Here is a 15,865-nt window from a genome sequence, read left to right as displayed (position 1 = left end):
AACTCATGTCCTCTTGCATTGACAACAATGCTCATGCCAATCAGGTTAAGATTCAATCAACCAATTGAACATTGATTTTTAAATCAAGCAAGTAGAGAGATTAATTTTTTGGTACAAAAAGTAGAGAGACTAACCTACGAGGCACTGACATTTTTTGTAAAGCCTGAGGCCTTGGATCATGAGGGTTAAGTTTGAGTCCCACCTACGAAAACTATGTGTGGGCTAGTTAGTGAAGTTATTTGGTTCAAAGCTTATAATTATTGATTCTTTTTAGAACTATTGATATAACTTTTTAAAAGTTTCACTGTTACAAATACAATACATTCACAAGTATAATACAAATATTAGAATAGATATATATTTGACTGTCTATAATATAGAATCAAACTAGTACAAAGCACAATGAACCAAGAATCGAGTAAAATCCATATATGACATAAGCACGCGATGGGACAAATACCCAGACATAGCAATTGCAACTTGAACTTGGATACTCAAAGACTTAAGGCCTCCACGTTAACCTCATTGGCAACTATTAATATAGTTATTTAGTTATAACTTTAAAAAGGCATAATGATAAATTTAGCCCTCAACATATATATCTTTGATCAATTTGACCCTTATTCTCTTTTTTTTTAAAACTAAATTTAGCCATTAACCTTTCAAAAAGATTCAAATTACTTTTTTTAAAACGAAAATGTTGACTAAAACATCAGTTTTTTAACGATGTTAGCATGGCAACCTACATGGTGATCCACACATACTTCATGTTGACATGATACTATTTATATTATATGCCACACCAACAAATAATTTAAAATTTATAAAAGTATTCAAAAAATAAAATAAAAATTTTAAAAATTATATATATTTTTTTGAAAAATAGCATGAAATATATGTAGATTGCCATACTTACAAATTTAACGTTTTCATTAATATGTCCGTTAGAAAAGCAACAATTCAATTGTTTTTGAAAAGTTGATTGTTTCTGAAAGGGTGATGATAAAGTTCAACTATTTTGAAAAGGTTGAGGTTCAAAATTTAGCTAAAAAGAGAATAAAGGGCCAAATAGATAAAAGGTGTAAATGTTAAGGGCTAATATTGTTATTATGCCAAAAATAAGACTAAATTTCAAAAGTACAAAAAGTACAGGGATTGGGGCATAATAAAACGGGAAAAGAAAAAAATTCGAGTCAAAGTTGGAACTAAAAACCAAGAAATGGAATGAAAAGGAAACTTCGTAGAGTTTATTTGATTTCAGTTTAGAGCATTTTAGAGCGTTCTCACCCGAAATATATTATGCCCAGTCTCAACTCAACATTCTCTAAATAAGAGCCAGGAATATTTCTACGGCCTTCAATATTATTCATTTCTAGCCTCAAAAGGAAATAATTAAGGAGATGAATAATGGAATAGTGGAGAAGGCTATTAGCAGCCTGGGAAGAGGCTTCGATTTAACATCGGATTTTCGACTCAAGTACTGCAAAGGGAGAGAAAGGTTGATTCTACTCAATGAAACCGAGAAAAAAGAGATCTCCATACCTGGTTTTGGAGCTTTCAAAGATGTTTCCGTTGATATCAAATGCGACAAAGGCGATCGCACTCGTTATCAGTCTGATATGCTTGATTTCAATCAGGTATGTAAGTTTCTTTGGTTGTTTTCTTTTATTATTTAGATTTACATATATAATATTATGATGATTGTGGATGTAGATGGCGGAGTTTTTCAACCAGAAATGCAGTCTAGGGGGAAAAATCCCATCCGGGGAATTCAATTCAATGTTTGGATTCCAAAGCGGGTTGTGGGCGAAAGATGCTGCCAAAACCAAATGTTTAGGACTTGATGGATATTTCATAGTATTGTTCAATCTCCATATCGATCGATCTCCTCTCTTGCTTTCTGATCAAGTTCTTAATGACGTTCCTTCTGCTTGGGATCCTCCTGCACTGGCAAGGTAACTATCTAGTTACTGCTCTTTTTTCTCCTTGATTTCTGGTATTAATAATGTTTTTTTAATTATGCATAATACTTCTTGGTTTCTTTTGGGATAAATCTCAAAATTATACATGAATTTCAGTCAAACATGCAATATTACACATATATGAAATTTTGATTTGATTCAATTTTCACAAATTACTAAAATAATTATTAATATAACACCATTTTACATTTACATATTGCATACACAAATGATTATATTTATCTAATATGAAAAGAAAGTGATACATTTATTTCTTTAAATCTGTATATATAATTGAATCAAAATAAAATTTTCATGTATTCATTTGAACTAAAATCAAAATTTTATGTGTATGATTGCACTAAATCAAAATTCATGTATTCAATTGCACATTGAATCTAAGTTATGTGTAGTTTTGAGATTTATATTTTTTTTCTAAGTTATTGAAAATGAAACTAAAAATATTGGTTTTTAATCTACCCGATTATGTCGGGTCAACAAAATATCATGATATATAATTAATGTTTTGAAGAAAATTATATTTTTTAAGATAATGAAAATTCTTAGAAAAGGAGATGTAGTATTTTTAAAGATATGGATTTTCAAGAGAATGGAAATTTTTAGAGAGTGAACGATTTTTTTTTTATATAAATGAAAATTAAGGACTTACATAGTGTAATGAGATAATAATAAAGTTTTAAGAGTGTGCAAAAGGACAAAAAAAGAAAAAAGAAAAAAAAAGCATGTGAATTAGTTAAGAGTGTTTAAACAGTTCTAGATAGAATTCATGAGATTTAGTATTGCAAATGATATTTTTTTCTTTAAAGAGAAAATGTCGTTTCATTTTTAAAATATTTCTTAAGCGGACTTCTATATTCAATTTCCAGGTCCACCCACATTTATTGATTTGGTCTTTAAAGTTAAAGTGAGAAGTTTTGACTTTATGAAACTTATAACCATTTAATAGTAAATTGCAGAGTAACATTGTAATGACAAAGTTAATTGGATGATTTTCAACTTTTTATGAGCAACTAACTGAATCTTGAGTAAAATGATAGACGGATTGTGTTTAAATTTTTAATTAATATTTATTATGGATTTGATTTTGGAATAATCTCTACCTTTATAAGAAAAAAGAAACATGTTGTCTCTGATTTAATTTTGGTTTAATTAGTTCATTTTTATTTCATTTAATGAATAAAGAATTTCAAACTAAACTTTTGAAATTGCTGGAAGTTGGACTGATTTTGAATTTTCTTTTAAATTTCCAATTCTTTATCGTTCTTTAAAATAAATTACAGAATTGGTAATTTTATATTTTATAATTAAAATTTTATATATTATAGTATTACACAAGTTTATAATGAAAAGTGGCATGATAGATTTGTCATTTACGTGATACACATGTTTCTCTTTTATTAATTTATTTTGGTTTGCATTTTCTTATTTATTTAAGTTTTGAGATTTAATTTAATTAATATAATTATTCTTACAATAATAATAATATTAATTTAAATATGTTTAAACGCGTTTTACTTTAAATTTAAAAGTTTTAGAGAATTATATATAAAAGCAGGTAATATAAAAAAAAAAGAAAAATTCTACACCTTTAATATTTTCAACCCAAAAACCATTGTAAAAATAAATTAGTCATTGAAAAAGAAAGTAGTTAATTTCTTTTCTGCTCATACAAAAATGTCAAGAAAAAAGTTGGCTTCTATAACTAAGTAATCATGGGTCTTTGTGAAGATCTTGTCATTCATAAATCATGTTAATGGGAAGTGAAAGTAAAAATTTAATAATATTAGGAAAGAAAAAGAAAGTAGATAAAAATGTTAGGTAAAAATTATGTCGACAATTGCAAGTAATCCTTAGAAATAGATGTTAGGTTATCAATTGGCCATGATGTCAACGGTTTTTAATTAAATAATTAATAAAATGCAATTATGAAATTGTCAAAGTTTGTCGTTTAAATGATGGATGTGTTCGCCCAAAAAACAAAAAAGAAGAAGAAGATCAATGTACATTTATCATTGGATGTCAAATTAATATCTTTTTCATAAATTCAACACCCCTCTACTACGTACTCTTCAAAAAAATAAAATATAATAAATGTAACCATTTGTCAGTCACTCAGTTGATTTGTACTTTTTTCACATTTATATTAAAATATAAAAATCAAGTAAAAATGATATAAATTTTAAATATATAAGATTTATGTTGTAGTTTCATGTCCATCCAACTCCATTAAAGAATCATGCTCAAGAATCCACATAAATACAATAAACTCAGACACTATGCTAGGTTTGCTATTCCTCCATAATCATATGTTAAAATTTTCTCGAGAGCATATATATTTTGGGATTTATTGTCTTATGAATATGTTAATGTTGATTCAACTAGTTATTGGTATGTTGCTTAAAGTTTTATTTACATCAAGTCGTAGATTCAAGTTTTGGATAATCCTACTTTTAAATTTTAATGAAAAAAATGTTAATTTTTAAAAATTCTAATTTTGTTTTGCTTTGAAACGTAATTATGAAAATCTTATTAATAAAGAAGAAATTTCAAAAATATCCTTTTTTTTATTCAACTTACAAATGTTAGGAATCAAATTAAAATCTAAGCCTATTGATGCATACCATGTCATTATCTGATTACAGTGGGATGAAAGCAAATTTTCCTTTTCCCAATTTGGTTCTTGTGATTAAAATACATTGAATTTATACATTAAATAGTTCGGTAGAAGAATGTGAACTGCTTTGCTTGATGTCATATTTTTTTTTTTGGGGGGGGGGGATAATTAGCAGATTCATAGAGAAATACGGGACGCACGTGATAGTGGGATTAAGCATTGGTGGCCAAGATGTAGTCCTGGTCAGGCAAGACAAATCGTCAAATTTGCAACCTTCACAGCTCAAGAAACATCTGGATGACCTTGGTGACCAATTATTTACAGGCACTTGCTCTTTTACCCCCAATACCAAGAACCAAAGGCTAAAGGTGCCTCATCCTTGTTGCGTTTTTTCTCCCCACAAATTATTTATATCATATAATTTTATTGTGTTTATGTTTTGAATACTTGAACAATATTAATTTCTCTCCGAATTTAATATATTTATGCCGTACAGGTACCACAAGCTTTCAATATCTTTGGCCAACTACCTCTTGCATTCAGTAGCTACCCCTCCATCAGTACCAAAAATGTAGGTTTAACCATACATTAATTTCAATTTTCCTTTTATATGTATGGTAATTTAATTACATTAAGGAGAATTGATATTAATATTGTTAACTTTGGTTATAATGCTGGAAAAGACTAATCTAAGGGAAGAGATTTTGCAGGGAATCTCTGTTATATGTTCCAAAAGGGGAGGTGACCCAGAAGCTAATAGCCATTGTGAGTGGCTTCCCACAGTTGCTGGAAGGCCTGATGCCATTCACTTTAACTTCATTCCCATCACTTCTCTGCTTAAAGCTGTCCCTGGCAAAGGTTTCTTATCCCATGCCATCAACTTATACCTTCGTTGTAAGTTTCCATTCTCATATCCAAATATACCTCAAACACTCGTAGTTTAAGAAAAGAAAAAAGAAACCGGAATGACATTTTCAATTTTTTATAATGTAATTGCAGACAAGCCTCCCATAGCTGATCTACAGTACTTTCTTGACTTCCAATCACACAAGATTTGGGCTCCCATTCACAATGACCTTCCATTGGGTCCTTCCCCCAAAAGAGCTTCTTCATCACCAGCCCTTCATTTCAACTTAATGGGTCCTAAGCTTTATGTAAACACTTCTCAGGTACATTATATATATTAAAACCTCTGCATACGTTCATATACGGAATACAAAACTGAACTAGACTGAAGTACCGAATCGATGGAATTGAAAATCAGTAATCTATCTGATTCCATAAACTGAATTGGTCTCTATCATCAGGTCATAGTAGGGATGAGGCCAATCACTGGAATGCGTTTGTATCTTGAGAGCTTCAAATGCGATAGGTATCTCTGAATAACTATGAATTTACAGTGACTAAATAACCTTTTTTTTCAACTATAAAATTGATTTTTTTTTTCTTTTGGTTTCTCAGGCTAGCAATTCACCTCCAATATCTATGTAACCTACCAAAAGCATTCGAAAACAAGATGGACGACATGCAATACTGGCAAGCATCGGAAGATAGAGACGATCCTGTTCTGTTCTTCGAAGCCATTCATCGCAAAAAGTTTTCCCATGTATGCACTGCCCCAGTCAAATACAACCCGGAATGGACCACCGCCGCCGGAAAAGACGCCGTTTTCATCGTCACCGGCGCACAGTTGAACGTAAAGAAACACGACTCCAAGAGTGTTATCCATCTCAGACTGTTGTTTACCAAGGTGTCTGGTTTTTTCATAGTGCAGTCAAGTTGGGCGCAAGCCGACTCAGGGTTTTCACAAAGGTCGGGTTTACTTTCAGCGATAAGCCAATCCCTAACGGGCAACGCTTTGAAAGAAAAGGAGGAGGTGGCGGTTGTGGTGGATTCCGCAGTGTACCCAACAGGGCCACCGGTGCCGGTTCAAACACCAAAGCTATTGAAGTTCGTAGAAACGTCGCAATTATGTAAAGGGCCTCAAGATAGTCCAGGATATTGGCTGGTTACGGGTGCCAGGTTACAAGCGGAGAAAGGGAAGATAAGTTTGCTTGTAAAGTTTTCTTTGTTAAATATATGTTAGCTAACATATTATCCTTTGGGGATTAATTTAAATCTCGTAGAGAAATTTATTTTTTCGATTTTGATTTCTTTCCCTTCTGATTTTATCTTTGGGGAAGCCTGGGGAGGAGGGAAGGGGGGGGGGTGTTTCACATGAAAATGTATGGAAAGTTGTAAATGTGGCCGTGTTTAAAGCACTTAGTAAGCATACTTCGATTTTGATGTACAAATACTTAATTGAATTAATTAATTGTTTATGACAGTGTTTTACAATATCTAATTTATACTTCCCTATTCTTATATATATGGGATATCAAAATTTATATGATATAAAATAGGATTAAATATAAAATTAGTATTCGAATTTGTCCACTTCTCCTAGATTGGTATTTATAGTTTTTTTTTTGTCTTAGATTGATACTTAATTTTTTTTTTGTCAACTAAATCGGTACCCGAGTCTAATGCCGTTAAGTTTAGGACTAGTGGCAAAATAAGATTATGACACATGGCATAAAAAGATTATGACACGTGACATAAATGATGTCATAATCTAATTTTTTTTTTAAACTTTCATTTTTCTTTTTGACTTTTATCCCTTTTTTTTATTTTGTATCTTCTCATTTCTATCTTATCTTTTTTTTCTTCTCATTCCTCTTCCTATAGCCCTAGTTTCTGCCATCATGAGTCACCGCCATCCATGGCTTTCTCTGACTGATCCGACCATCAAAACACTTCTCTCTTTCTCGTCTTCTCAAAATCTTGCCTTATATTTCTAAGAAAATATCTTAAAAGCCGAAAAAAATCAAAGCTTAATCCTTGAGCTTTTGAAAATCCTAAACCTACTGACGAAAGCCTAAGGAGGCTTCGGGTGAGGTTGAAAACGAGTTGAGGAGCCAAAGGAAGCAGTAGCAACGGCGCTACCAAGGCAACAACAGAGAATTAGTGCCCTTATTGTTCATTAGATCCATAAGATTTTTAGGGTTTCCAAATTCTTTTAAATTTTTTTTGAGTTCTTGTTTTCTTTTTAGGTTGTAAATTTTTTATTTTCAAATAATTTTAAATTATTGTAATTTTTTAGGTTCTTGCTCCTATTTTGGGTTCTTACTATGTCACACCCCAAATCTGGTGGATTAAAAAAAACGTATAATTGTGAAGTTATCTGTTTAGTATATTATAATAGTGTAGTCTGCCAATTAATAGATTTTTAATGAACTAATGTTTAGCACACAGAGTGTACGCTTATAGAAGTATTTAAGGTGTAACACATAGACTTGGTGAAATCTTGAGTTTGGGCGTATAGGTCAAAGGAAATTTGGTTGGCGCGATCCTACTCCCCCAATTAATGTTTTGGCGTGTTAGTAGGGCGCATAGGCAATAATGGAAGTTTAAAGCAAGAAATGTCTTCTGTAAAGTATGTGTACATGTAGAAGGAGGAATTGGAAAAAGATGTTAAGGGTTCATGAGTGGTAAAGGCTGTCGCCAATGTTACGTCGCACCTAGTTAGTTTAGTCAATGTGTAGGTTATACACTAACAAGATAGTTAGAAATGAACGATCGATCAAATCAAAAATATGAAAAGATTTTGGTTTCTTATACACGTTTCCTTATAACTGTAAGCCATCAATAAGGGAAAGTTTGAAAGTTGAGTGACACGTGTCAAGTCTCACGAAGAAAGCTTCTAAAGGAAGGAAAGTTATCCTCTCCCCTCTATTTAAAAAGAGCACGATTGCTACTTCAATATAGTTGTTGATCAGGGGATTTACCTGCTATGGTAAGACTAAAGATCGGAGTTCAAGTATAGGGTTGTTTGTTCACCCGTGGTAAGTGTTCTAGACTCACATGATTTTCTCCTACGAAAGTGAGCTTGCTTAAGTGTAAATAGAAAGATGTAGTATGACCTTCAAGAGTCCACATGTGGATGTGCAAACTTAGAGCCTAAGCTGCTATTGAGGTTGACACGTGAGTCTCTAGACTAACTCTTACATTTATGTTTGTACTCTAGATATTTCTGTGCTTAGTGACTATAGCATGAAATTGAAACTAGTAAAGCACGATACTATGCATCTGATAAGAAAAGAAGTGTATGCATTAAAATATGTCTGAAAGCATGGTTGTGTCTGTCATGAGTAAGTCACTATGTAAAGGATCTATGTATGAAGTTTAAGGGGATGTATTACATGTCTGGAAGCACGAATGCATTTTTCATGAAGAAGTCTGAAAGGAATAAATCTGTCAAGTATGAGTTTGCATGAAGTGTCTATGTTTGTCTCCGAAGTCGTCTAAAGGGTCCGTCGAGACTAGAAACACGAATCTTTGAAAAGAAAAGTCCATGACACTCTGAAGACCATATAGTGTGAGACCATGACTGGGCCATGTCATCATATGGAATATGGAAAGAACGGTTGGGTGAGTACTAGTGATGAAGGGCAAACCTCAAAACGGTGAGTTTAGGCAAATCTCTATCATCAAAAACACTAATTACTTGTACTTAGGTACATTTGTTGCATTTTAGGACATTTCATCCATATTTTCATCATTTCACTAAGAGCTTGGACTGTGTTTAAATGTTAGGTACTTTTAATTACTTTTGGTAAGGCTTTGTTTGGTGGTTTGGCAAGTGCAGGTTGAGGAACAAGAAATAAATGAGTAAAGGTTTGTTGGGGTAAAAGGTTGGACATTTTGTCAACACGAATGTTGTGGCAATTTCAAGAAGACTGATTCAACACTCAACGCATACTAAATTTAGCCAAACTGTACTTGTACTAGAAAAAACTGCTTAAAAAATAGGAGAAGATAATCCTGGGATGTTGATTTTTATCCTAGAAAAAAAAGAATTTAAAAAGAGGAGAAGATAAACATGAGTTGTTGGATTTACCCTAGGGAAATATCTATAAAAAGCAAAAGGAGGAAACCCTAAACGACAAACAAAATGGAAGAGATCCATAGGTGAAACTAAAAAGTAGTGATTGAGTAGAGAAGGAAAGAGGAAGACGAAGACGGTCCTTCTCAACCACCACAGGACACTGTGCCGCTAGAGTGTGAACTGGACACACGGAAGCTATCTTCCTGACGTTCTTCTATTATTTCTTAACTATTTATTCGTGAATTGATTTGATGAAAATGATGTTGAATGATATTTTGGTTTTGAATTCTATTTTCCAACCCATGAGCTAAATCTCATAGGGTTGGGGTTACTTGATGAAACATTTATTTTTTTAATGGTTGAAGCATAGAGATGAATTAATTTACTATTTCATTCAATTGTTTTTATTTTTAAATTATATGCGTGCAGTCCGTAGACATAGATGATTGTGCAACCCCTAGACATAGACGACTCTGCAGCATGCCCTTAACCTAATTTAATTCTGGAAAGGTTGGATTAGTTGGACCGAAATTGAATGATATGAGCAAGTACTCGACAGATACTTCTAGTAAACTCTAGACATAGAGCAGCATTTATACGAAGGAAACAATGTAGGGTACCGTATTAAAGACCTATAGACACGGGCAAAGTAACTTGAGGTTTCTGCTCTCGAAAGAAGTAGACCACTTTAGAACTCTTCTGAGTAGTAGATTGATTACGATTTTGCCGAGGCATTATTGATAGATTGGGTAGATTCTTAGTAATCCCAACTTTCCATATCAACATCGTATATCCCTTATCCCTTGCCATAGAATTTTTTCCATAGCATTCTTAGTTGTTTATTTGTTCATTTATTTGTTATTCGCATAATTATTCTCATAATTACCATTGCATTTTTACTCTTGCATTGTCATAGCATTTCCAATTATTTATCAGTTACATATACTGCACATATTACTATTCCTTTAAATTAACACTAGATTCTTATTATTATTTTTGCCATAGCATTAATAACACTATATTATAATAACTTGACCACTTTTGTGCCTCAATTTGATCCTCATGGGAATGATACTCACTCATCAATTTATTACTTTATTCGACGTGTATACTTGCATAAATCGTATATTATTTCATACGCGACAAGTTTTTGGTGCTGTTACCGAGGATCGGTAAATTGGTATAATTTGGTTTGGTTATTTTACTTAATTCCATTAGTTTAATTTAATTTCTACAGGTTTGCCAACAGTGTATGAGAAGAGGCATTCCTGCTAACAAAGAGTATCCTTTTGACCCAGATATCGAGAGAACTTTGTGAAGAAGGTGAAAAAAATAGAAAAAATGGCTAGAAACGGGAATGATCCCGGTCTCAATGATAATCCAAATGGTCCTGGTCTTAATATTAATCCAAATGGTTAGTATGTTAATCCTCCTATTTGTTAGTTGATAGATGACCGAAATAGACCAATTTGAGAGCATGTTGTGCCTAATTTGGATGACCTGAATCCAAGGATAGTCAGATTGCACATACAAGCTCAACAATTAGAGCTGAAACCGATAATGTTTCAAATGTTGCAAATAGTAGGACAATTTAGTGGATTACTTACTGAAGATTCAAGACTGCATTTAAGACTTTTTCTAGAGGTTTGTGACTCATTTAGACAATAAAGTGTTCCTGAATACGCTTTACGGCTTAAACTGTTTCCATATTTTTTAAGAGATTGTGCAAGAGCTTGACTGAATGATTTGTCATCGGGAATAGTTGCATCATGAAATGATCTTTGCCAGAGGTTTTTGCTACGGTATAATCCACCAAATATGAATGTCAAGCTTAGAAATGACATCACATCTTTTCAGCAATCAGGGGATGAAACACTATATGAAGCTTGAGAATGATTTAAAGAATTACTTTAGAAATGTCCAATGCATGAAAAACTATATGAAGCTTGGTAATCTATAAGGAGACACCTGTGTGGTGTAACTTAGAAGAAGTGCCTTGGTGGCAATTTTCGTATAAGGATGCCTTTGTGGCTATTTCTGAATGGAAGCTTTTGTGGTGATCTCTATTAAAAGGAAGCCTTTATGGAAATCTATATCAAAAGACGCGTTCGTGGTGAGACTCTAAAAGGAGCACCTTTGTGGCTATCTTTGGAATGAAATACCTATGTGGCATAATCTGAAGAACAGTTCTCATTATGACCAACTGAAAATAGTGCCTACGAGCAGACTTTAAATGAATGACGAATATAGTATTCTGAGAATTGGCAAGTGCGGTTTAGGTTTGAAAGAAAAGCTAGTATAAAAAGTTATGGCGAAGTCTATTCAACCGTTAGGGTCAAAGTTATGAACGAGAAAGAAATGATGAAATCCTTGAATAAGGGCCTAGGTAAAAGAGGGTTTTTTTTTACTAAGTTTTATCGAACTTACCCCTTTGTGTTTGTGTCTCAAGTAAAGGAAGCGTCAGGAGAGACGACGTTAAGGCTGCGGCAAAGGAATGGTGAGTTAGACACTTATGCATATAGAGTTGAGGTTACACGGGTGTGTTCGAGTCTGATAGAAATGTTTTTGTACAAGTCTCAAAAATTTGTTTATAAGCCTTAAGATGACTTAGTTGTGTTGGCCAAATAATTTAAGTCGGTAATATTACTTAGAGGCTAAATAAGTGGGACAATATAAATAAATGTAATATACATTGTTGGGCAATATTATTAATAAGATGTATTTCTGTAAAAAAAATTGCGTCTTAAGCATGTATAAGTCAGTAATAGTAATATAACACCCAAGATTCGGATATGATGAATCGAGTCAGGTTGAGAGTGTTACATAATGATTTATTCTCATAGTATCCCTCAAATAGAAGAAAAAGTATGACAAGCTAAGAGTACACCTCAGAGGCTCTGGTTGAGTATGACATGCCATATATTAGTTATCGATCATTATGGTATGTCGGGTTTGTTTGAACGATGTGTATGTAGGGTTTTGTAACGTGATTGGTTGAGCATCAACTGAATGATTTGACCGCTCAAATAGTATCGACATTGAATTTCTCTTTTATAATTTCTTCGATTTTTATAGGAAATTTAGGGGACCACTTTTGTATGCATTTGACACTTGTCAAGTTCCACTAACGGGTAACTAGGGGTATATATATATGGTGGGATGATTTTATCTGGATGGTTTTTCTTCCTTCAATATTACTCTTTAGTTCGTTTTCATAAACTTATATGTTCTCTCTTTTTTATTAAGCTGAAAGTTAAGGTTTTTGAATTAATTAGTAGGTATTCCACCTATTGGTAAGTCTGATAGCTCTGCATGTTAAGTTTTTGAAAGAATAAGGTTGTTAAGAAACATATAAATAACAAGTTATGAATAAGAGGTCCTGCATAGGGGTTGTCTATAGTTGATATGATAGCAAATTGTCAGTTAATGGTTTTTATTGATGGTTCCATGTTTTTTTTAATATTTATTACTTATTTGGATATTAATAATTTTTTCTTCTTTTCCTTAGATAAAACAGAGCGAAAATACGAAGAAAACCGTTGAGCAACGCTCAGAGCGCATTAAGGCCCGACTTGAAACCTTTGGCCAACAACTGACGGAGCTCATTGCCATCATATGCGATCAACAATAACAACACAGGGAGTTTTTCTAAACTTTTTTACCTATTTATTTCTTTTCGTCCATAATGAGGACAATGTGCTTTCAATAGGGGGAGGTACTCTTCTTATTTTTATGTATTGATTATGTATTTATTCTGAGTATGATCCTGCTAATTTGAGCTATTTATGATCTTTTATCTCATAGGGACTAAATTTGAGGCAAAAGCAAAATTAAGGGCCAAAAGCGTGGATTTAGAGATAAAATAGGCCAATGTACGACACAAGGAAAAGTTGGTGCCAAAAGTGCAAGCATGGAGGAAACAAGGGTTGAAATGCAAAAAGAAGAGATTTTATTCTATCAGACTTTATTTTATTCTCTATACTACGGGGCTGACGCTTTCGTCCATGTCCCTTAAGAAGTAAGCTTTTCAATGTATGCAAAGGCGACCGCTTTGTATGTTTTGGGAAGGTTGCACAGTTGGTTCGTTAGCTTACTGCTTCAGAGGTTGGCGAGCCCAAGAGACAAAATGGCGTGGGATTTGCCATTGAGAAGCGTTGATCTAGCATAAAACTATCCCACAGAAGCGATTGTTGGCTAGAGTCAAGTTTCACTAAATCGTAAGTCTAAATCCTTGGTGCTGGTGGTCGTAGGCGTCCTCTTCCACTATACTGGCTTATTCAGTTTGGAAAGGATCATCTAAAACCCGAGGATTGAACCCAAGGCGGAATGAGACAACTAAAGGCTGGAATCTCCCATAAGAATTTCTTTCCTCTCAACTCTATTTTTAATTTCTCAAATTTTCGATTTAATATTCTTAATTTTGTTTTTATTTTATTTTTCATTTCCAGATCCAAACCTTTAATTCTGTTTTTTTTTTACTTTTTTTCCAGGCATGCAGGTTTTCTTGGGTAAGATTCTGCCGGGATTTTACAGAATAAGATATTGTGCAAATACAGTTCCTAAGGATTTGACCCTACTTCCCTTTTACTATTCTTTTTCATTATTTATTAGGGATAGAATATTTTCGGTGCTTTCAACGACCGCATCAAATTTTGGCACCGTTGCCGGGGACTGGCAACGTACTAATATTATTTTTTGTTTCTTATGACCAGATTTGCTCCAGGTACTGTTGCGTTCAATTCAGAAATTGAGAAGACTGCTAGAGCCAATCACAAGGAGACAAAGTTACAGAAAAAAACAGTCAGCGATGGTTGGAACTCAAAGTAACCCACTACCAGAAATCGAAGTCAACGACGAAGCGAGTCTAGGGTTAACGAAAACCCTACTCGAACACTTGAAAGCAAAAAAAGTAAAAGTTGACTCACCAGAAAAAGTGCTTAATGCTAGGGCTAACGAAAACCCGAATCTAGCACACCAACCAATGGCTCAAACCATTCGGCAACTGGCCGAAGCTCTGACAGAACAACTGCCATTGTGCATCAAGTATTCTACTATGAGTACTGATCTTGAGTTGAAGTTAGGTTTAATCCAGTTACTACCAACTTTTCATGGGTTGCAAAATGAAAATCCCCACAATCATCTGAAAGAGTTTCATATGGTTGTCGAAACCTTTTTTTTTAGGATTTGAAAAATGGGTATCGATTTTGAAAATGGAAATGGGAGTCGCCACTGATCATTTATTATGGTGTGATCGGATCACCTTGAAAATAATTTTAGGTCTGCGAATTTTGAGAAAATAGGTTCGGGAGTCGGTTATGCACGAGGAAGGGTTAGCACCCTCGTGACGCCCAAAATTGGTACCGAATTGATTGTTTAATGTCTTAGTGTCGAAATTTTGAAAATATTTTAAAATACGATCCTTTTATTTTGAAGTTAAATTTGACTTTAAAAAAACTATGCATTTTGAGAAGGATATCTGATTATTTGGACCAAAAGAGAAGATCAAAACCCAGTAAGTTAGGGTTCGATTTCACCAAATTCCCAAATATCGAATATTGCCTTTATTATTAGAATCCTCATCTCGAGAAAATAACACGTCATATCCAATGCGTTAGGGCACAACGTGTCCAATTCCCGAGAATGAGTTTTTATTTGAAATTTGTATGTTTGAAAAATTTCGATTATTTAGACTCGACGAGGAAATTGGAACCCAATACGTTAGGGCTCAACTCTCTCGAGGATTCCAAACTTCGAGTATTTTGAAGATTTTTGAATAAATTGGTTTTGATACTTAGATGATATGAAACATAACCTTTTAAGTGAATAAAATGCAATAGAATAGTAATGTACAATGCGAATAGATTATTCGTAAATTTAAATACACTAACGAATACAAACCATCAATTAATACAAACAAGGAATACCGTAAACATAAGAGTAGTGATTACATGTAAATATTAACATTTAAAAGCTAATGAATTAAAAATCAATAATATACATATATTAATTTAAATAAGTAACACATATGGGACAGAAAACTTAATGTAAATAATATATATATATAAAGAGTTGAAATAGACTAAGTATATAATAAAATAAAATTAAAAAAATAGACATGCAGAACAAAAAGTGATAAAATTAAATAAACAGTATGTAAACATGCTTTTAAATAGTTAATATAAATCAATTTAAAACAAATAATATAGGTTAATTTTAAAATAAATAATATGTAAAATAACTTAAAATAAAATGACATATAAAATAACTTGAAACAATAATCTATAAAGCAAGTTAAAATAATCACATACAAATTTAATATAATATATATACGCATACGGAAAA

The 15,865-nt window shown here is 32.8% G+C and overlaps 1 protein-coding gene and 1 non-coding gene across 3 annotated transcripts; one reads left to right on the top strand and one right to left on the bottom strand.

Moving 5' to 3' along the window:
* The first annotated feature begins 1,240 nt into the window (after nucleotides 1-1,240).
* LOC107909971 (MACPF domain-containing protein At1g14780) lies at nucleotides 1,241-6,736 on the top strand. 2 transcript variants are annotated; one of them, XM_016837689.2, is made up of 8 exons: nucleotides 1,241-1,637; nucleotides 1,714-1,955; nucleotides 4,769-4,964; nucleotides 5,093-5,167; nucleotides 5,307-5,490; nucleotides 5,596-5,765; nucleotides 5,904-5,968; nucleotides 6,058-6,736. In XM_016837689.2, exons 1-8 carry the CDS (start codon nucleotides 1,401-1,403, stop codon nucleotides 6,680-6,682), a joined length of 1,794 nt encoding a protein of 597 aa, XP_016693178.2. In that variant the 5' UTR covers nucleotides 1,241-1,400; the 3' UTR covers nucleotides 6,683-6,736. The 2 variants fall into 2 exon arrangements, with proteins under 2 accessions (XP_016693178.2, XP_016693179.2); XM_016837690.2 differs by having other exon boundaries at nucleotides 1,242-1,637; nucleotides 4,772-4,964.
* A 4,614-nt stretch (nucleotides 6,737-11,350) lies between these two features.
* On the bottom strand, nucleotides 11,351-11,452 carry LOC121215137 (small nucleolar RNA R71). The gene has a single exon (XR_005910866.1). It is a non-coding gene; the product is annotated as a small nucleolar RNA R71 (small nucleolar RNA).
* Between the last annotated feature and the right edge of the window lie 4,413 nt (nucleotides 11,453-15,865).

Source organism: Gossypium hirsutum, chromosome D02, assembly GCF_007990345.1.
Source record: "Gossypium hirsutum isolate 1008001.06 chromosome D02, Gossypium_hirsutum_v2.1, whole genome shotgun sequence".
NCBI lineage: Eukaryota > Viridiplantae > Streptophyta > Magnoliopsida > Malvales > Malvaceae > Gossypium > Gossypium hirsutum.
This window is presented reverse-complemented; position numbering and strand designations above follow the sequence as displayed.

Excerpts from the sequence above, each read along its gene's own strand:
- LOC107909971 (XM_016837689.2), top strand. The coding sequence starts at position 1,401 with ATGAATAATGGAATAGTGGAGAAGGCTATTAGCAGCCTGGGAAGAGGC. Across the intron at positions 4,965-5,092 it reads CCAAGAACCAAAGGCTAAAG|GTACCACAAGCTTTCAATAT; the intron begins GTGCCTCATCCT and ends TATGCCGTACAG. Across the intron at positions 5,766-5,903 it reads TTTATGTAAACACTTCTCAG|GTCATAGTAGGGATGAGGCC; the intron begins GTACATTATATA and ends CTCTATCATCAG.